Source organism: Leucoraja erinacea, chromosome 18 (genome assembly GCF_028641065.1).
Source record: "Leucoraja erinacea ecotype New England chromosome 18, Leri_hhj_1, whole genome shotgun sequence".
NCBI lineage: Eukaryota > Metazoa > Chordata > Chondrichthyes > Rajiformes > Rajidae > Leucoraja > Leucoraja erinaceus.
In genome coordinates, this window is record NC_073394.1 from 19,627,527 (window position 1) to 19,649,844 (window position 22,318).

At 40.5% G+C, this 22,318-nt stretch overlaps 1 protein-coding gene across 2 annotated transcripts in view; it reads right to left on the reverse strand.

The window, feature by feature from the left end:
- Positions 1-22,318, reverse strand: part of ipo7 (importin 7) — a 58,012-nt gene that overhangs the window by 17,912 nt on the left and 17,782 nt on the right. For both annotated transcript variants that reach the window (XM_055649471.1, XM_055649470.1), the window contains exons 3-13: positions 21,099-21,252; positions 15,104-15,262; positions 14,596-14,752; positions 12,865-12,954; positions 12,232-12,326; positions 10,457-10,541; positions 8,755-8,889; positions 7,195-7,294; positions 5,666-5,742; positions 5,463-5,579; positions 3,730-3,819 (exon numbers count right to left, since the gene is read on the reverse strand). In XM_055649471.1, coding sequence (XP_055505446.1) covers positions 3,730-3,819; positions 5,463-5,579; positions 5,666-5,742; positions 7,195-7,294; positions 8,755-8,889; positions 10,457-10,541; positions 12,232-12,326; positions 12,865-12,954; positions 14,596-14,752; positions 15,104-15,262; positions 21,099-21,252 — 1,259 coding nt within the window. The remainder of the gene's footprint in view (positions 1-3,729; positions 3,820-5,462; positions 5,580-5,665; positions 5,743-7,194; positions 7,295-8,754; positions 8,890-10,456; positions 10,542-12,231; positions 12,327-12,864; positions 12,955-14,595; positions 14,753-15,103; positions 15,263-21,098; positions 21,253-22,318) is intronic.

Below are 22,318 nucleotides of genomic sequence, written 5' to 3' on the forward strand. Positions count from 1 at the left end.
CACCACATTTTTGCAAAAAGATGTCTCAAAGAACATAGATTAGATTTTATTAGCAATAACAAACCAATTGGTTGGGATGGGGAAGAAAGATAGAGAAATTATGTTCACCACTGAAATCACCTACGAGGCATTGCCTCAAGACGGCATCTATCTTCAAGGATCCCCACAATCCAGGCATGCCTTCTTCTGACTGTCATCAGGTAGAAGGTACACAAGTCTGCAGTTGCATACTACCCGGTTCAACAACATGTACTTTCCTACAATGATCAGTACAAGTACTACACAACCCAAATCTTACCTCATTAATGGAAACCTAGGGAACAACTCTGGCACTACCATGGACTTTTTTTGTATTTTGTTTTGCACAAACATCTTTTTTGTTTTTTTTTGTATTTTGTATTGCACAAACATCTTGCATAATTTGCCCAGCATGCAATTCGTGCAGAATGTGTTTAAGTGCTTTTGCCGGAGTCCATGTGTGTGTGACACTGCTGCAAGCAAGATTTTAATGACCTGTACTACACTGTACTTGTGCATAAGAAAATAAATTAAACTTGATTTGGAAGAGAGCAGATGAAATAGTACTGCATAGGGAGAAAAGGGCAATTTAGGAGAGAGAAGCAGCAGTCAGATCCTAGCCTGGCTCTGAGGCACAGCAGAGAAGGGCGAAGGCAGACTGTGCAGTTGTGATATGACATTTATTAGTTTGACGGACAGAGGGGAGATTCTGTGGCCTTAAACAGTTCTAGGGTGACAAGGCCTGAGCAGTTGCAGAACATTGTCAATGTGGAGGGCAAGCACCCAGAAGTTACTGTGCACTTTGGCATAAATGGCATGGGTAGGAAAAGGGATGAGGTCTTGCAGATTGAATATATGGAATTGGGCAAAAGGTTAAAAAGCATGAACCTGAGGGTAGCAATTTTCATATTATTTCCAGTGCAACATGCTAGTAAGGATAGGAATAGTAAGAACGGAAGAATTAATGGCTGAGGAGTTGGTGCAGGGATTCAGATTTTCGGACATGGAATCTCTTCAATCTCTTTCAAAATACTGAACTTATTTACAACTGCACTGTCAGTTTACGGTTATGAAATAATCAGCACGATTTTCCCACAAGGCATCCAGTGACATCTGCTATTACACATACTTCATCCTTTAGCTCAAAGAAAATATCTGTTCTCAGGGTGTTAAAAATAGAAGGTAGACACAAAATACTGGAGTAACTCAGTGGGACAGGCAGCATCTCTGGAGGGAAGAAAATAGAATCTGGTAATGGTGTTGCAAAGATAAAAATGTTGTATCTCTCTAACCAATAGGATTTACAGAGGAAATGAACACAAGAAAAGAAAAAAGGGCAGGTTTTTGTCAAATCTGATAAAGGCCGCATTATAGTAAAAGAAACTAAAAATATTACATCTAATGTTTTCTAAATACGACACACAAAGAATTCAAAAGCCTGAAGAAGCAAGACACAAACTTGAGAATTTCACGTCAAGAGATGCTGATTGGTGTTATATTCCGGATGGCAGAATGAATAACTACTTGCACGCAGGCTGCCTGGATCACGAGAGAGTTTTATTACCTAACGTTCCCTGCTTGTATATAACCAATTCATTAACATACACATGAATATGCATGAACATATTACACTGGTTTCCTTTTTTTAAGTAACAAATCTAAGTACACAGTTATAATTTTGTTGTGATACTTGATTCAAACCAGTATTTATGAAATCTTAAATGATAAACATAATATATTTATTTTACATATTTACACATTTTCATTTTACCTAGACAGTGAGTTACTTAACTTACAAACCAAATCTGACTACTGGTTTACGGATCCTGCCCGATCGTCTAACAGTAACAGGTGTAACAGGTTTAGGTGTTGACTCAACTGTTGGCTTGTTTGACTCTGTTTTATTACCCTGACTTTGACCAGAGGAATCTGTTTCTTTGTCTGTACTGACTGAACTTTGTGTTTCAATCATAGTGCTCTCTTCCAACTCACTCTCAGATAACCGATCTCCGTGAGCAGAATCGCTTTCATGCGTTTGCAAACGGTCTTATGGACCGTTGGAAGAGAGCACTATGATTCGGCCCACAGCTTAGGAGCTGACCGGCTCTCTACACTTGTCAAAAGTGCCAAGGTTTCCGATGTAGCCCGTGGACGCTGCCATCGTGTCGTTGTCTTTTTTTATTTAAAAAGTCAGTGCGAAGACCCCGAATTCCTGTCTGTTCTGGTGCAACAATTCACTTAAAACTTAGCTGTACAAAGGCTATTCAGCTTAAGGAACTTGCCAAAAAAAAAAACTCAGTCTAAAATGTTATACAATCCCAAGGGCGACATCTTGCCACGTAGACACAACATAGTGATAGCCTGACAAACTCGTGCCTATTTGTACAGCTGCTGTTTTAAACTAGTCCCCTACACAGAAGGATCTGCGGCCTATCGATCCAGCTCGCAAACAACTACGACACAACTCCGTCTTTACTGTTTAAAATGTTAAACAATACTGCGTGTTGCAAAGCAGTCCTGCACTGTATTTAAAGGATGAGTTCACAAACTCTATCCCATCCTCGTCGCCAATTTTGTTATATTCCGGAAGGCAGAATGAATAACAACTTACACGCAGGGTACCTGGATCACGAGGGTTTTATTACCCAACATTCCCTGCTTGTATACAACACTCATTAACATATACGTGAATATGCATGAATACATTACAATTGGGAAAAATGAATAATTAATATTAAAGTAGTCCTGATACATTTGTACTCACTGCAAATACCTCAATCTGTTAATATTCTGATGATTGTGAAATGGTGAAGGCTGTGCATGAGAATTGTGACATTTGTTTTTCTGTATCTAATTTCCTTCTGTTCCATACCCAAAGTTGCTGTACTCTCAATGCTTAAAGAATTCCAGATGAAGTTAGCCTTAATTTGACAGAAATATCGACCTGATAACATTCTTTTTACAACCAGGTAATAGAACATTCAAAACATTTGTGTTGTGCCATAAATGTGGCCTCGTCTTTCTTTCCCCATCAGCCAGCCTTCTGAGCCCCAATATCTTGCGCAATTAAGAGTTGAATTATAAAAACTGCGAAAAGTGAACCATATTTGCAAGCTCAAGCTCATTCAAAACAAGAGGGGCAAAAGGTTGTTAATCACCTTGACATGGTGTCGTTAGCTCCAGTATCAGCAAGACATTGTGTCATAAATCTCATTGATTCTTAAACCCTGGGATTCACTAATCAGATATCACAATCTCTCCTTCTCCAAGATATTAAAACGAGGGGCTGCCCAATTTACAATGGAGCTGAATTTCAAGATTCATACCCAATAATGTTAAAACCCATCATAGAATTTCTGTATGTAGCTACATACAAAAGAAATTCAGAAAAGACAAGATTCTTGCAAACCTGACCATTAGTTTCAACCTTAAATAATGAAAATAAATTGACAACACGTAGCAATAAATCATGTTAGCTAGTCTTTGAGGCCAAGATTCTGTTAACAGATGTGCCACATTCTTGGTCTAACCTCCCTTGGTTCTCACTTAAACATTTCTAAGAGCAACTGCATCAAAACAGCAAGATAAATTAAAATAAATCTTGGCTTGTCGAAACATAGGTGCAGGAGGAGGCCAGTTGGCCCTTCAAGCCTGCACCACATCTGAGGCGATTACAAAAATGTTGAAATTAATCAGATTTGAGGAACTCACCCTTGCTCTCATGTAGCCCAGCTCACTGTTGAACAAGGGGAAGACATGGTTCTGTAGCATGAATTCCATCTGATCTTTGTAAATCTTTTTCTGTTTCAGGAGCAAGCAAACAGAATGTTAAACATTTTAATGAGACCAGGCACATAACACTGACATGGGAAGAAATGTATTTTTAAAACCATTCCACAATGAATAATTTTTTGGGGGAAATCAATTAATAGTAGATGAATGAGAATATGATCCAATTTGTTTTTGGTTTACATTTTTATAATAGCAACAGCTCTCTTCTCTCCAGAGAAACAAAAATGTTGATTACTTGATCTATGACAGACACGAGCAGAAAGATACCTCTTCAAAAGTTGGCAGAGTCAAGAGCTATACAGCACAAAAAGGCCTATCATGCCCACATCAACCAAGTTGGCACACTGGGCAAGTCACATTTGCCTGCATTTGGCTCATAGCCCTTTAAACCTTTATCCATACCTGTCCAAATATATTTTAAATGTGACATTAGTAGGTATGTTACAATACTTGCCTTCAGCGGCGCTGCAATTCTGCCACTGGCCGTGTTCGCGATTTTTGAGGGGGGTGGGGGGGCGGGGTTAAAACTCGTGTTTCTCCTACCTTGTCCTGGATTATATTTTGTTGGAGTGCAAGCTTTTGCTGAAGAATCGTTCCGACGGGCGTTCTGTGTTGTTTTTTAATTTTTTTTATTTTTATAAAATCGCCCGACTAGTTCAGTGCTGGAGTAATTTTTAAATCAGCTTCTAAAGCCGTCAACGCCGACAACGGGGACGGATTTCACATACGGGACAGGTAAATGGAAACCGTTTATTTTATGTATAAAAGTGCTCCTCAAGATGCCTTTAATTCACATTTTACGTTGCGAAACAGTGATTTTTTCCCCCCCATACGAACCAGCAGTATTTTTCCTGCTGATATGGAGTTTAAATTCACCGCAACAGCAACGTTCCAATTGATCATGTTCCTCAAAAATCCACTCGCAAGATGATTTAAATGGACATTAATTTACAGGTATTAAACATTAAATTCCTTCCATTTGGCCTATAAATCCATGACAATGAGATTTAAAAATTATGTTGTACTGTGAATTTTTGTGTGAATGTTATTTGGACACTTAGGCTATTTTAAAATGTTAATCTATTCTTAAGAAATTGATAGATGTTTAGAACTAGGAATTGAATTTAGTAATTAGCTACAATTAGGTAACTAACTAATGATACGATTTAATTTTAAGTCATCTAAGTAAGATTGTTTCATATTTGTTTCAGAATGCTTCAATCTATAATAACTGAAAATTTCTTTCAGCTCTCTTAATTTTTAAGAATGTTATGGGCTTTTGACTGTCCTCGGTCACAGCTTTTGAGTTAAGTCAATGGAAAAGCAATAGGGAACAAGATGCTAATTTCCGAGTATGAAAATGGCCATAACCTTTTTAATACTGAAGATATGAAAGTGAATTAGGTGTCAAATGAAACTTATTTTTATGCTTTATCTGATGGGATAAATTACAGACTTGATATTTAAAATCTCAAAATTTTGTAACATCGCGAACATTAGAGTTTTGTACATTGTCTTTAGTGTAATGTACAAAACTTGCCTTGCATTTTTAATGCTAATTAGCAGAATGCATTATTTTTGTAAGAGACAATGTAGTACAGAAACCTATCCACATAACATCAGCATGTCTTTATTTGTGGCACTTTAATCACCTTTAGTAGTACTTCTGCTAAGGAACCAATCATATGCAAGGCTCCATCTTTCTTCCGGGGATCAACCGTTGGTTCTGTAAGTATCTGGTAACAGAATCCCATTGATTTTTGCAACACCTGAAACAAAAAGGCCATGGCAATTAGGGGGATCATTACAAATGATAGGTGACAGCAATTTCTGATGACCATAACAAAATACTAACTTCTTTTCTCTTGCTGCATGCTGTGTACAATAATGTTTGAGCAGCTGTTGTTGGAGAGATGAAGTCTTCAAAGACATCTAAATCAAAAATAAATTCAATTATTATTAAATTCCAACATGCTCTTTAAACATGTTTAAATACATGGATTTTAAATTCAAAAAGCACCCAATCTCTTCATTACCAAATTCAGCCTCAACAATGCTCTTTAAAGACATTATATGATCAAAACTCAAACAGAACTATGCTTACGGTTTGTACATCTTATATTTTGAAGATATTGTCCAAAGGTATTCAAACAGTAAACACAGGCACTTCTGCTTTAACAGCGTTTCCAAAACGTGAATAGTATAAAACGTGATGAATCAGGAAAAACAAATTTGCATCAAGTGGGCCGAATTGGTGTAAAGCACAATTTCAATTGGGAACTAGAGATCCATTCAAATTATTTTGGTAACTGACAACCAGGCAAAAAGCTCCCTGAATGAAAACTGTTCACATGCAACTTCCCCACAGTAATCAGACACCATTGTCTCTCAAGAATACAGTTGCTACTTCAACTACGGATGATAATTGAATTGATGAGTAATCACTTCTACTGAGAATTGTTTAACAATGTAAAATGTAGCCTTAGTATTATAACTTGCATAAAATGTCATTTAATTTAGAAAATACTGTAAGAAAAATTGTTATTGCGAGCCTGAACCACCACAGCCCCTCATCCCTTTTCCCATGGACACAATTGTTTTTATGTAATTATTATTGCAACTACCTGCAGTAAAAAGTCTTTGAGGAAGATATTTTCTAAACAGCAGAATGATAGTTTTATGATCAGTTCACCAAATGTTTAAATTATTAAATGCCATTAAATTCTAATCTTTTTGGTTGGCAAACAGCAAACAAAATATAACATTGAAAATCTTAAACTAAAAATGTTGGAGTATCTAAGTGGGTCACACTTAGACACTCCAACATATGGAAAATGGATAGGTGTCTCCAATCCTGCGGGAAGCCTCCCACAGCCTTTTGTCTACTCCCCCCACTACAATCAGTTTGAAGGAGGATCCCAACCCATAACATGGCCAATCCATGTTCTCCAGAGATGCTGCCTGATGCGCAGTTACTCCAGCATTTTGTCTTTTTTTGTAAACCATTACCCTGGTTCTCAAAATCTGTTCACCACAAAAATTACCCTGCTAAATTTGCAGAATTTGACAAAAAAAAAGAATGAGATCCTGCTGTTACACCTTCTGTTCAAAGGGAACAGTCTTCTTGGATGAAAGATATACAAATACAATACAATGAAACCATACCACAACCAATTATGGTGATGATGATAGGAAAAACTACAAAAGATACAATCATAATGCCAACAATAACTTGGTCAAACGAAAATTTCAGATGTCTGATGCAAAGGTTTTACTTTCAAAGAGGCCGTTTAACTTTTATTCAAGGTGCTCAATCTTTCAAAGGCACTGCCGTTTCAATTTTGAGTAAACATTCCCAGAAGTGAAAATAAATAGCATCCCTACCAAATTTCATACGAATATACTCGTATGGATCCTCTTGCCAGAGTTCCTCATCTGCATCTGTATAACACATCAATGGGAAGACAACATCCTGGATAATGCCCTATAAACAACAAAGTTTTAAATAATTATCAAAATCAATAGTTATGGAGAGCACTTAATAATTTCACGAATGCATGCCCTTTCCTTAAGATGGCAACTCTTGAAATACAGTACAATAAGAATGGGAACTTTTAATATTTTCTTACACAAATGATCATTCATCAGGAGCCAAATCCATGACCATCTCCTGAGCCAAGAATGCCACTCATTCCAAATTCACTTTCATCACACTTAAGTAGTCTTTCTCAAAATTATTTATGACCTCAATCAAGATAAATGTGATAATTTTTTTGCCCCCAAATATATTCTCCCGCCTCCCAAGAAAATCACATCAAAATTAGCAGCTTTATGAAACTTCAACTGAGATGTATATGTGAAAATGATTTATTTTCTATTACTACACTTAAAATTGAAACTGATTATGACGATGCAATACTTAGCTTTTTGCAACACATCCACAATTCTCAACTCATTAAAATAATAAAAGTTTATGACATACATTGTAGAAATAGCCTCTGTGATCAAGTTTGGAATTTTGTGGGCTGGACGGGGGGGGGGGGAGAATGGAAGAAAGGGACATGGAAGGGTGTAAAAACAGAAAACTTAGTTCAGTGAGCCACCTCTGCTCACTATTTAGCTGGATGCAGACCTATATAATACAGAACAGAAGAGCAACATGTCCATAGCGAACATGCCAGGTTAAGCTGATCTCTTTAGAACACTGTTGCTATTTCAACCACAGATGGTCATTGAAGTTGACGAGAAATAACTTCTACTGATACTTGTTTACTGATACTCTGTTTAATAATGTCTCAGAATAATAGGAAGTACCTTTCTTAAGATGAGGAGGAATTTCAGAGGGTGGTGAAACTATGGAATTCATTGGCACAGGTGGAGGCCAATCAACTTAAAAACATCTATGAAGTGTGGGAGGAAACCCATGCAGCACCCATAACCAGGATCAAACCCGGGTCCGTCTTAGATGGGACACCTTGGCTAGAATGGACGAGTTGGGCCTAAGGGCCCGTTTGAGTTGTATAATTCTACAAATTATGCAACCATGGTTCAAGAGTACTAACCAGATACAGGTGAATCCCATGTAACAGTAGATGGGGGGGGGTAGCTTTCCTTGAAAAGACTTGTCGCAATTTTCCATAATGCAAACCCGTGTCATCTGCACATGCGTCAATGAACTCAGGTTGAACAAAAATATTTACTCTTCTTTCCATATATTCTTTAAGAGCACATTTTATTCGCGTTTCAATTATCTGGGGAATGATTTGCAAATTGCACATGGGCAAATATCTGTAAATCAAATGCCTGTAACACAGAGTACACCTGCACTTGGTTTGAAGACAGGGTTAAAACACCCACATACAAAAACAACTAATAATGTATTCAATTTAGTAACTGTTCAGAATCAATTATAAAACAATTAAACCACAGCAGTATAACAAGCACCTGAATATGGGGCTTTAAATTCTTCCAAGTAACAGCATGAGCAACCCCTTGGTTAATGTAGTTCAGAGTTTGCTGCAATACACGAGGAGCTACATATTGTTTCTCTTTGTATTGATACAAAACTTTCAACAGCACCTGTAACAAGATACGATGATAAAAGGTCTCTATTATAGGAATTTTACATAGAAGAACAGATCTAAAATCACAGGATCAACATATTCTAAAGATGTTACAAACACACACACACACACACCCCACACACACACACACCCACACACCACCCACACACACACACACACACACACACACACACACACACACACACACACACACACACACACACACACACACACACACACACACACAACACACACACACACACACACAACACACACACACACACCACACACACACACCACACACACACACACACACACACACACACACACACACACACACACACACACACACGACTCAAGAAAGTACTGAGGGAGTGCAATAATGGAGTTGTCTTTCATATGACAATAAACAGATGGTCTGACACGTGTATTAATTGACAATAATTTGAAGAAAACCTTAAGGCGTCGTTGGAACATAGAACAGTACAGCACAGGAACAGGCCCTTCCACCCACAACATTTGTGCCGAACATGCCCAGATGAACCAATCTCACCTGCCTGCACATGATCCATATCCCTCTATTCCCTTCCATGTGCCTATCAAAAAGCCTATTAAACGCCACCATCATCTTGGCTTCCACCACCATCACTGGCAATGCGTTCCAGGCCCCATCACCCTTTGTAAAATAAAGCATGCCCCGCACATCTCCATTAAACTTTCCCCCTCTCACCTCCTAGATAATGCCCTCTCGTGTTGGACATTTCCATTTTGGAAAAAAGCTTCTGACTGTCACCCAATCTATGCCTCGCATAATTTTATATACTGCTATCAAGTCTCCACTCAACCTCAAACGCTCCAGAGAAAACAATCCAAATCGATCCAATCTCCCTCTGTACCTGAAACCAGGCAGCATTCTGATAACCCTCTTTTGACTCTCTCCAATGCTTCCACATTGTTCCTGTAATGGGGCGACCTGAACTACATGCAATACTCCTAAAGCGGTCTGACCAAAGTCCTATACAGCTGTATCATAACATCCTGACTCTTATATTCAATGCATCTAGCAATGAAGGCAAGCATACCATATGCCTTCTTTCCAACCCTATCTAGTTGTGCTGCCATTATTAGTGAGCCATGAATTTGGAATCCAAGATCCTTCTGCACATTTATGCTGCTAAGGGTCTTGCAATTAACTGTATAGTCTCTCCTCACATTCAACCTCCCAAAGTGCAAAACCTCACACTTGTTCGGGGACTCTGTTCTTCAAGAGTCTCAGTACCACCTCATTCTTGAGCTCAAACTGCCTCAGCATATTTATATCCTCCTTCCTTTCTGAAGCAAACGGAAAACATTGGTCACTCTCAAGTACCTCATCTGGGGCTAGAGAAGAAACAAAGATCCTTGTCAAGGCCTCCTCTCTTTCCAATCTGGAAACAGATTCTCCAGCAATCAATTGTAATGAAAGACAGTTTGAAAAATACAAATCTACTATCCCTCCCAATATAATGTAAAATACACAGGACAAAACATTAAAACAACTTAAAAGGTTAAGGCTTAGAAAAAGTATGAAAATAATACTTTACCTGCTGGATACTGACAGCATAACCTTTAAGGAATACTTCAGCAAATTCATTGTATTCTTTGGAAACGTTACCCGGACTTCCATATCTGGTGGATTTAAATACATTTCAATAGCTACTCATTGAAGAAATCACCTTTGAAATAACCAATCTCATGCTTTTAAATGTTGAATTATTAAGCTAGTAATAGGCCAAAATAGCCTCAAATTTGGCTCTTGATCCTTATCCAGGGATACTTGTGTTCACACTCCATTGTGAACACAAGGCATTGAATGGTTTGGCTCAGCTGTAATATCCCCAATATTCAACAATATCTGTAGGAACGAACTGCAGATGCTGGTTTAAATCGAAGGTAGACACAAAATGCTGGAGTAACTCAGCAGGTCAACAATATCTTGTTGATTACAAATAATAGACTTTCTCAGTGAACGCCCACAGACGGTGAGACTTGGACCCTACACCTCGACATCCCTGACCCTCAGCACAGGAGCACCGCAGGGCTGTGTGCTCAGTCCGCTCCTCTACGCCCTATACACACATGACTGCTTGCCCCATCACCCCGCAAATAGGATCATAAAATTTGCGGACGATACAACCGTGGTGGGGCTCATCTCAAATGGGAACGAGGTCGCCTATAGAGAGGAGGTGCACAGACTTTCTGAGTGGTGTGCTCACAACAATCTCTCTCTGAACACTAAAAAGACAAAGGAGATCATCACTGATTTCAGGCGACATAGAGCGGAGCTCAGGCCACTGGAGATAGGGGGCGAGGAGGTGGAGAGGGTGCCTAGTTTTAAATTTCTGGGGATCAACATCAGTGAGGATCTTAAATGGTCTGTGAACTCTGCTGTAGTTGTAAAAAAGGCGCAACAGAGACTTTACTTCCTCAGAACACTGAGGAAGGCCCATCTGTCTGCTAAACTGCTGGAGTCATTCTACCGCTGTTCAGTAGAAAGCATACTGACTTACTGCATAACTGCCTGGTTTGGGAAGTGTTCAGCAGCTGACAGAGCAGCTCTCCAGAGGGTGATAAAAACTGCCCAGGGTATCATTGGACTCCCCCTGCCCCCTCTGGAGGACATTTACCACTCCAGATGCCGCAGCAGGACCTGTAATATCGTGAAAGACATTACACATCCTTGTCACCACCTTTTCCCACTGCTGCCCTCAGGAAAACGGTACAGGTCGCTAAAGTCACGCACTGCCAGACTCAAGAACAGTTTTTACCCATCAACAATCTTGGAACTGAACTCTGTCTCGGGAGCGGGTTATGGGGAAGGAGGGGGGTGGGAGACAGTGTTAATTTATGTAAATGTGAATCCATGGGTGGGTTTGGGGAGGGAGGGAGTGTGAAAAGTATGAGTATGTGAATGGTTGAAGTTCTTTTAAATGGAGAGACACAGTAATCTTGTTGTATGTGACACATGCAATGACAATAAAGCATTCTGATTCTGATAGACAGCCATGGTATTAAATTAAATCTCAGTTACACGAACATTCGGAACAAGATGCGTTTTTTAAAATAAATTGTGCAAGGTTCTGCAATTTGGGGAAAAAAACAAGCACAAACGCTCCCAGACCTACATATGGGTTACGTCCTGCAGATCCTTTCAAAGGTCGGATATTATGCAAGTCGGAAACAAAAGTACTGCTGCGCACGTGTAAATGTACTACTTGATAAGGAGCCCAGGGTCATCAGTGGGCTTAAAAAATTGCTTATGCAAATGCAAGTTAACGCCTGTATGCATAACAAATTGCACAAATCAATGAAAGCTCACCGTTCGAACAATCTGGCCAAGATGTGCAGCGCCCATTTTTTGCACTTCCACCAAGGAAGCTCAGGCCGATCATCTTCATCAACTTGAAGAGTTTCCTGAAAAAAAAAAGAAGAAAAAGAGGAATACTTCAAAACATAGCATGTAAAAAGTTGCAATAAGAAACAAGGAAAAATACTATTAAATGGTTGCATTTTACTTGTATGAAACTAGTTAACAGGGTTACTCAAAATTATGATTGTAAAAACAAAGAACTGCAGATGCTGGTTTATGCCAAAGATGGACACAAAGTGCTGGAATAACTTAGCGGGTCAGGCAGCATCTCGGTTGGGACCCGAAACGTCACCCATCCTTTTTCTCCAGAGATGCTGGCTGACCCGCTGAGTTACTCCAGCACGCTGTGTCTATCTTTAACCACAATTACGTTTATTTCCCTTGCAACTTCACATTCTAAACTAATTATGACATCTATGTATGTCACGTGGGATTCAAAAAATACCATTTGCTTATTCAAAACTTTGGAATTTAAACCCAATGAAAAGCTTCAATTTTAATTTCACTTCATCTTTACTCATCTACTGTATTCCTTCATAAACTGAGATGAGAAGAATAAAAACAGAAATGGGAATAACTTACGGGAGGAACATCCCTATCAACAACAGTTTTCAGTATTTCCATCCATTCTGTAAGATTCTGTTGGCTTATCAGTTCCAACGGTAGAGTGTACTGTAAGGACAAAATAAAAAATTCAGTTACAAATTCAATCTAATCATTCATTTAATTCTGCCTGTTTTAAATAAGTGTACTTTACATTTTTTAATTCAAAATCATGATTGTTCAACACAGCTCCATGGGTGGGCGTTGCAGATAATTACATTTATCAGAAACTCAACAGGATTGGCCATACAAATATTGACCCTGAAAGACCAAGTTCAGGAAAGGTATCGCCCCAAAATGTTAATGCTTTTCTCTCTCCACAGAATGCTGCTTGACCAGCGGAGTATTTCCTGCACTTACTACATCAGAAGCAAGATAATGTGTGGCAAACGTCCTGCAGTGTTTCACTTGTATTGTCAATAGACAATAGACATCAGGTGCAGGAGTAGGCCATTCGGCCCTTCGAGCCAGCACCGCCATTCAATGTGATCATGGCTGATCATCCCCAATCAGTACCCCGTTCCTGCCTTCTCCCCATATCCCCCGACTCCGCTATCTTTAAGAGCCCAATCCATGTCTCCCAAACTGTAACCACTACCAAAAATGATTAATGCTATACACGTATTACACGGCAGTACAGTGGCAGAGCTGCTACCTCACAGCACCCGGGACCCAGGTTTGATTCTGATCCACACAGGCAACTGAAATATCAAAGGAATCTCTGCCTCAAAAATAAAAAAACAGCCAGCATCAGAGACCCACACCACCCTGGCCACACTCTTATTTCACTCCTGCCATTGGGAAGGTAGTATAGGAGCATGAAAACAAGCAGCCAGGTTCAGGAGCAACTTCTTCGCTACAACTGTCAGGCTATTAAACACTACACCCTCCAAATAAGCTCCAAACTACACATACTTGGGGGCATTGCTTTTGTCTTTGCACTATTATTTAGGTTTGGTTTTTTATATAGAGAACACTTTTTTGTATAATATGGTGTTTACAGAAGACTATATTTACATATCTGTGTACGAAGGAACTGCAGGTGCTGGTTTACACCGAAGATAGACAAAAAGCTGGAGTAACTCCGTGGGTCAGGGTGCATCTCTGGAGTAAAAGAATACGTGACGTTTCGGGTCGAGACCCTTCTTCAGATAGAGTCTGGGGAAAGGGAAACGAGGGATATAGAAGATACATAGAAATTAATGAGAAAAGCACCAATGATTAAGGAAAGGTGGAGCCCACAACAGTCCATTGTTGGTTGTGGAGAAGATGATAACGAGTGATACAAACAGTAAAACTGAACAGAAAAACAGTGAAACTAGTACGTCGATTAGGGCAGGGAAGGGTCTAAATGACAGTGAAACTAGTATGTCGACCAGGGTGGGGGGAGGGACCAATGATGCAAGTTAGTAGATGCATGTTAACACAAGACGTAGAAAGGAACATTACCAGTTTGCACCCGTGTCTTAAGGATCTTCACATGAAACTGAAGCTGTCTTCCACTGACAATTAGCAGGTACTTACACAAAACAATGAACTATTTAAGTGATTGTCTGTGCAAACTCAGCATTGACATTACATTTGCCTTTCACGAATTGGGGTAAAGATGGAGTAACCATATTCAAATTTACTGTATTATCTAACAAGTGAAGAGATAGAGTATAATTCAAATTCAGAGAAAATAAGCCATTATATTTTCTATTATAATACCTGAACAAGTGCATAGAAAATCTTGAAGATTTGTTTTTGAATCAGGACAGATTGATCTGAAGAATCTGAGAGCAGTTGGACAAATCGATCTTTCATCATTGGCAAGAAGTGTTGCATAGCTGCCACCAATGGGCTACGTTCATCTGATTTCTTGTACCTGTGCGTACACAGTATGCAATACAGTAAATGAATAGAAACATTAGAGAAATATTGCCAGACATGAAATAAAAAATTCCCTCACAATGCAAAACAGTGCCAAAATAAAGTTGCACTCGATATATTCTTCCCGTTTAAATGTCAATGGCATTAATAATTATCACCTATCAAAATGTCGTTCTGCCAGGCAAGAGTTGTTCGGAAATGAGGCTGAGATAAAGTTGGAAAGATAGTTGAAAAATATCACAAGTAGATCTTCAGCACACATGTCAAAACTCAATTCCTAGTAGATATGCCTACTATTTGACTAAATTGGAAAACTGTTCAAGTCACAAATAAATGAAGAGCTTACTCATAGTTCTTCACTAACTGATGAAGACAGAGGAGGATCCCAAGCCAATAGGCACTGTTGTCAGATTGTAGGTAGAAACCAATTTTATCCACAACAGCTGGCCACCTGCCAGGATAGTCATGCTTGATTATTTGGTGAATGCACGTTGTAAGTTGAACTCTATAAAAACAAAAAAAGATCAGTATTAAATACTCACATCAGTTCTATAACTGAACATGACATGGAACTCTCAAACATAACTATTTAGCTCAGAGAAGTTACAATGGAGTGTTAAATTCTTGTACTGGTCGTTCTGCTATAAAGAATTTCCATAACACGAATTGGAAAACACTATTTGTTTTTTTGCGTTTATAATGCAATATCAACCAGAACAAGCCTCACAGAAATCAAACATCATTGTCTCTTAAGAACACAGACTGCCAGATTCACCATGAGATGCCATTTAAGAGAATTACTTTGGAAATTGACATGCAATCACTTCTGATACTTGGGCAATGATGTTGCATAAAAAAATGTTACATGCAGAGTCCCATAGCACAGAAACAGGCCTTCGCCCAACTAATCCATGCCAACCAAGATGCCCCATCTAAGCATCAGTCCCATATGCCCATATTTGGCACATATCCATCCAAACCTTTCCCATCCATGTACCTGCTGAAATGTCTTTTAAATGTTGTATTTGTACCTGCAGCAATCAACCCCCCCCCCGCCCCCCGCCCTATACCCATCACTCTGGGCAGAAAGGTTCCCATTACATATTTCTACTCTCGCCCAAAACCAATGTCATCTCATTCTTGATTACCCTACCCTGGGTAATAGATCAATTTCCCTCACAATTGTATATGCCTCTTGCAGGCAGGTACCGTGAGTAATTACTCAGGGTAGGCAATCAGTCGACTTTTAAAAAATCTTAAACCGCGCATGCGCAGATTGTTATCCTCTCTGTAAGCTGTCAGTCAACTATTATAAAGTCTTCAAAAGCCATATCTCTTAATAAAGTACCGTATTTCCTGGCAATGAAGACGCACCCCCATTTTAGGTTGCTAAATTTTGAAAGAAGGCTGGCGAGACAAAGAATTTCTCACGTTCAAAAGCCTTGAGAGTGAGAAGTCTCTTTCTTGGCTAACAACCTAACCTTCGGCCTCCAAGATGCATGGAAATTTTCATGCCTTATTTTTGGGTAATAAATAGCGTCTTCATTGTCGGGAAATACAGTATTTAAAAAACATGTAGCTCAAAGAAATCTTCTTACTACATTATTTGTACACAAATTTCATTCTTCTCTCTTTGTTTCTTAAGATAATGACAATCCATGTTTGAAAAATCCGCCAAGAAACTTGCGCTGTGCAGTAGGCTGATGCGCATGCGCAGTACACAGTCCACGGTGCAAAAGCAGAATTTCAGCTGCCTTCAGCTATCCTTGAAATTGACGGCTTGAAGCCACGTCGGCGGCATGTGAGCTGCACACACTTTTGCGTATTACAAGTACAGCGCCGAATTCCGAACATCCTCGAGAGAGAAGGTGAACAGCCGGCAGTAGTTGTTCATGTAGGCACAAATGACATTGGGAAGAAGAGGAAGGAGGTTCTCCAACATGACTTCAGAGTTGGGTAGAAGACTGAAATGCTGGACTTCTAGGGTGGTTATCTCTGGATTGCTTCCAGTACCTCGTGCTAGTGAGGACAGGAACAGGGAGATAGGGGATCGGAATGTGTGGCTGAGGGGCTGGAGCAGGGAGCAAGGATTTAGATTTATAGACCACTGGGATCTCTTCTGGGGTAGGGATAACCTGTGCAAAAGGGACGGGTTACACCTTAACTGAGGAGGACTGACATTCTGGCAGGCAGGTTTGCTAGGGCTACATGTGTGGGTTTAAAATGTGGGGTATTGACAAATTGGGAGTATAAAGATGGAGTTGAAGGGGAAGTGGCTGCAGGAAAAATTATAAACGATTCTCAAATTAAAGGGAAGGAAAGCTCGAGAATGGACAACAGAGTAAGGTCAGGGCCAATTGCGAGCGGTTCGAGGAAGGAAGAGAATACGGAGGTCAAAGTGCTGTATATGAACGCATGAAGTATAAGGAATAAAGTGGACGAGCTTGAGGCTCAGTTAGAAACTGGCAAGTATGATGTTGTGGGAATTACTGAGATGGCTGCAAGAGGGCCAGGGTTGGGAACTGAATATTCAAGGGTATACATATCAAAAAGACAGACAGGTGGGCAGATGGGGTGGGGTTGCCCTGTTGGTGAGAAATGATATACAGTCCCTTGCAAGGGGCGACATTGAAACAGGAGATGTGGAGTCGGTATGGATAGAACTAAGGAATTGTAAGGGTAAAAAGACTCTAATGGGACTAATCTACAGGCCCCCAAACAGTAGCCAGGACACAGGGCACAAGTTGAATCAAGAGTTAAAATTGGCATGTAGTAAAAGTAATGCTGTGGTTGTTATGTGAGATTTCAACATGCAGGTAGACTGGGAAAATCAGGTTGGTACTGGACCTCAAGAAAGGGACTTTGTAAAGTGCCTTTGTGATGGATTCTTAGAACATCTTGTATTGGAACCTACCAGGGAGAAGGCAACACTGTTATGTAATGAACCGGATTTGATAAAGGACCTCGAGGTTAATGAGCCATTAGGAGGCAGTGACCATAACATGGTCAGGTTTAATCTACAATTGGAGAGGGAGAAGAATAGATTGGTGGTGTCAGTGTTGCAGTTGAATAAAGGGGACTATGGGGCTATGAAGGAGGAGCTGGCCAAAGTTGACTGGAAATATACACTAGCAGGGATGACAGTGGAACAAAAATGGCAGGCGTTTCTTGGAATAATACAGAAGGTGCAGGATCAGTTCATTCCTAGGAGGAAGAAAGATTCCAAGGGGAGAAAGGGGTGACCATGGCTGACAAGGGACGTCAGGGACAGTATAAAAATTAAAACGAAGAAGTACAACGTAGCAAAGATGAGCGGGAAGCAAGAGGATTGGGTACTGTTTAAAGAACAACAGAAGAAAACTAAAAAGACAATACGGGGAGAAAAGATAAGGTACGAAGGTAAGTTAGCCAAGAATATAAAACAGGATAGTAAAAGCCTCTTTAGGTATGTGATGAGGAAAAAATTAGTTAAAACCAAAGTTGGACCCTTGAAGACCGAAAAAGGTGAATTTATTATGGGGAACAAGGAAATGGCAGACAAGTTGAACAGGTACTTTGGATCTGTCTTCACTAAGGACGACACAAACAATCTTCCTGGTATAGTGGAGGCCAGAGAATCTGGGGTGACAGAGGAACTGAAGGAAATCCACATTAGGCAGGAAATGGTATTGGAAAGACTGATGTAACTGAAGGCTGATAAATCCCCAGGGCCTAATAGTCTGCATCAGGACGACAGGAAACAAAGAGTAGGGATTAACGGGTCCCTTTCAGAATGGCAGACAGTGACTAGTGGGGTATCGCAAGGCTCGGTGCTGGGACCGCAGCTATTTACAATATACACCAATGATTTGGGTGAAGGGATTCAAAGTAATATTAGCAAATTTGCAGATGACACAAAGCTGGGTGGCAGTGTGAACTGTTAGGAGGATGCTATGAGAATGCAGGGTGACTTGGACAGGTTGGGGGAGTGGGAAGATGCATGGCAGATGAAGTTTAATGCAGATAAATGTGAGGTTATCCACTTTGGTAGCAAAAACAGGAAGGCAGATTACTATCTAAATGGTGTCAAGTTGGGAAAAGGGGATCTGGGGGTCCTTGTACATCAGTCTATGAAAGTAAGCATGCAGGTATAGCAGGCAGTGAAGAAAGCGAATGGCATATTGGTCTTTATAACAAGAGGAATCGAATATAGGAGCAAATAGGTCCTACTGCAGTTGTACAGAGCCCTAGTAAGACCACACCTGGAGTATTGTGTGCAGGTTTGGTCCCCTAATTTGAGGAAGGACATTCTTGCTATTGAGGGAGTGCAGCGTAGGTTTGCAAGGTTAATTTCCGGGATGGCGGGACTGTCATAAACTGAGAGAATGGAGCAGCTGAGCTTGTACACTCTGGAGCTTAGAAGGATGAGAGGGTGTCTCATTGAAACATATAAGATTGTTAAGGGCTTGGACACGCTAGAGGAGGAAAGGTTCCCGATGTTGGGGGAGTCCAGAACCAGGGGCCACAGTTTAAGAATAAGGAGTAAGCCATTTAGAACGGAGACGATATCACAATTTTAGTCAGGGTGGGCAGTGCCTACCTTGCCTACCCTGACGTCACGTGCCTGGCCTCTTGGCCACCCCTTAGTCTCCTGGACTTCAAGGAAATTTGACAGGTATCTGGGTAGAAAACGTTTTAGCGGGATATGGGCCAAACGCAGGCAAGTGAGATGTGTAGATGGGACATCTTGGCTGACATGGCTTGTCGAATCTCTCCCTCAATCTCAGGCCCTCAAGTCCTGGCAACACCCTCACAAATCTTCTCTGCACTCTTGCAGCTTAGTGATATCCTTCCCACAGCAGATTGACCAAAACAAAATAATACTCCAAATCCAGACGCATCAATGTCTTGAACAACTAACATAATGAACCAACTACTCATCAATATCCTACTGATGAAGACGAATGTACCAAAAGCCATCTTTACCATCCTATCTCCCTGTGTCACCACTTTCAGGGAACTATGTACCTGTACTCCGAGACCTCTCTTCTCTACAACTCTCCTCAGGCCCAGGTCTTACCCTGGTTTGATTTCCCAAAATGTGACACTTATATGCATTAAATGCCATCTAGCCATTCTACATAGAAACATAGAAATTAGGTGCAGGAGTAGGCCATTCGGCCCTTCGAGCCTGCACCGCCATTCAATATGATCATGGCTGATCATCCAACTCAGTATCCCGTACCTGCCTTCTCTCCATACCCCCTGATCCCCTTAGCCACAAGGGCCACATCTAACTCCCTCTTAAATATAGCCAATGAACTGGCCTCAACTACCCTCTGTGGCAGAGTTCCAGAGATTCACCACTCTGTGTGTGAATAAATTGCCTGTACATCTCACTGGCCCAGCTGATCAAGCACCTTCTGTAATATTTGATAACCATCTTCAGTCTCTGATACAATCTATTTTAGTGTCATCTGCAAATTTACAAATCACACCTTCTACATTCTCATCTGAATAATTGATATAAACAGCACAACCACAAGCAGCAATGGATCCAGCATTAATCCGAGTCACAGGCCTCGTCCATGAAGCAACCTTCCATGCCATCACGTGCTTTCTACCATGAAGCAAATTTTGTGACCAGGCAGCTAGCTTTGATGTGGATACCAATATGAAAATATGGATAAAGCCCGACTCTCACACCTCCAAATAAAAGACTTCAACATATCCCATAAAAACACAACTATAGAATAAATACTTGAAGTGACCATCAAGCATAACCAGGATCCAACAATACAGACTGTAGAATGGAAGAAGGCTAAAGTAGTCACAAGATTTAAGATAGCATCATTAGCAAATTGAATCCCATCACACCCAAAATAAATTGCCTGTGCTTCTCATGTATTTTGAAGCAACCCGCTTAGGCTTATGCTGGTACAGCTGCTGTCTCACAGCGCAAGAGACCCGGGTTCAATCCTCGGGTGCTGTGCAGAGTCTGCACATTGGCCCAGCAACTGTGTGGGCTTTCTCTGGTAGGTCAGTTTCCTTCAACATCCCACCACATACAGGTTAGCAGGTTAATTGACCTCCATAAATTGACAGTAGTATGTAGGGATGTGAAAGTGGAATAACATAGAATGAGTGTGAATGGGTGATTGCTGGTCAGCATGGACTCAGTAGGCTGAAAGGCTTGTTGCAATGCTGTACTTTCAAACCAACCAAATTAAGCTTTTAAAAAACATTATAATTAATGATTTTGTCTAAATAGTGAGTTTTCCAGGAATTATGACATTCGCTGTTCATTTTTATTTCAAAGACATGGCCATTGCAAATTAATACAATTTAAAAAAATTACAAACCTTATCAACTCTGGTGACTGTATTATTGCTTCTATAATGTTGTCACGGATGAACTGCTGATCTTCATCTGGTATAGTAAATGCTGGAGCATCACTTGAAGCAGCTTCACGCTCGGCCCAGAATTGCGTTATTGTATTTTTCAAGTAAATTACACCTAAGAGAATTAATATATTTGAAATTATCTCATATCAGCCACCAATAATGGGTGTATTCTAATTCAAGTAGAATAAATGATCTGGAAGAGATTACTCTCTGCAAAATATTTGCATTTGAGAAGCAGTAACTTAATCTTTTTTAAACAACACTTAAAATTACTAATGAATTAACCATCATTCAGTGAAAGAAAAAGTAATAGAACAATGAGGCTAACATGGAACAGAAAAGTATACACCTAGTTGGGCTGATAAACCAGTTAATGTGCTGCAAATTCCTGGCTATCTCTACAGTAGCCAGATCAACTGCTCCAAGAAGTGAGAGAACTCCCAGGAACTCACCCCTGTTCTTGGAATGATGGTCCTTTGGTCCTTTATATTCACCCAAGAAAGCAATTTAACATGCCATCTAAACTCATGCAGAATAGAAGCACCAGCCCTCTTATATGGTCAAGTAGACACAAGGAACTGCAGTGCAGACTTATTAAAATAAATGCAAGAGTAAATCAGCAAGTCAGGCAGCATCTCTGGAGAATGTGCATAGGCGACATTTTGGATCGGGACCCTTATTCAGACTAATGAAGAACAATTACCGCATTTCCTGGCAACGAAGACGCACCCCCATTTTGAGTTGCTAAATTTTGAAAAAAGGCTGGCGAGACGTAGAATTTCTCACGCTCAAAAATAAGTGACAATTCAATTTGCCCAAGGCTTCCAGATCTCCTCCATTCTGAATGACTGAATGGGTGGGGGATGGGGGGTGACAGCAGGTGGAGAGATGGTGGGAAAAACAGGAGCACTAAGGAACTAGGAAATTCAAACATAAGGATCAGTCGTGCCAAAACAGGAACGGCCGCTGGGACCGGACAGCATACCCGGGCCGGCAGAAGGCACTGAGGTGGCGGCTGGTTCTGGCAGCCGCTGGCAGCCACCCGAGCTTCCCTCCCCAGCCACAATGCGGTGGCTCCGCTACCGGAGCGCCGCGGCAGGGGTGAGTGAGTTGCTGGCATGATCCCTGACCCCCTCCTTCTCAACGCTCCTGCCCGTGCTGTCCCAGGCCAGACTTCC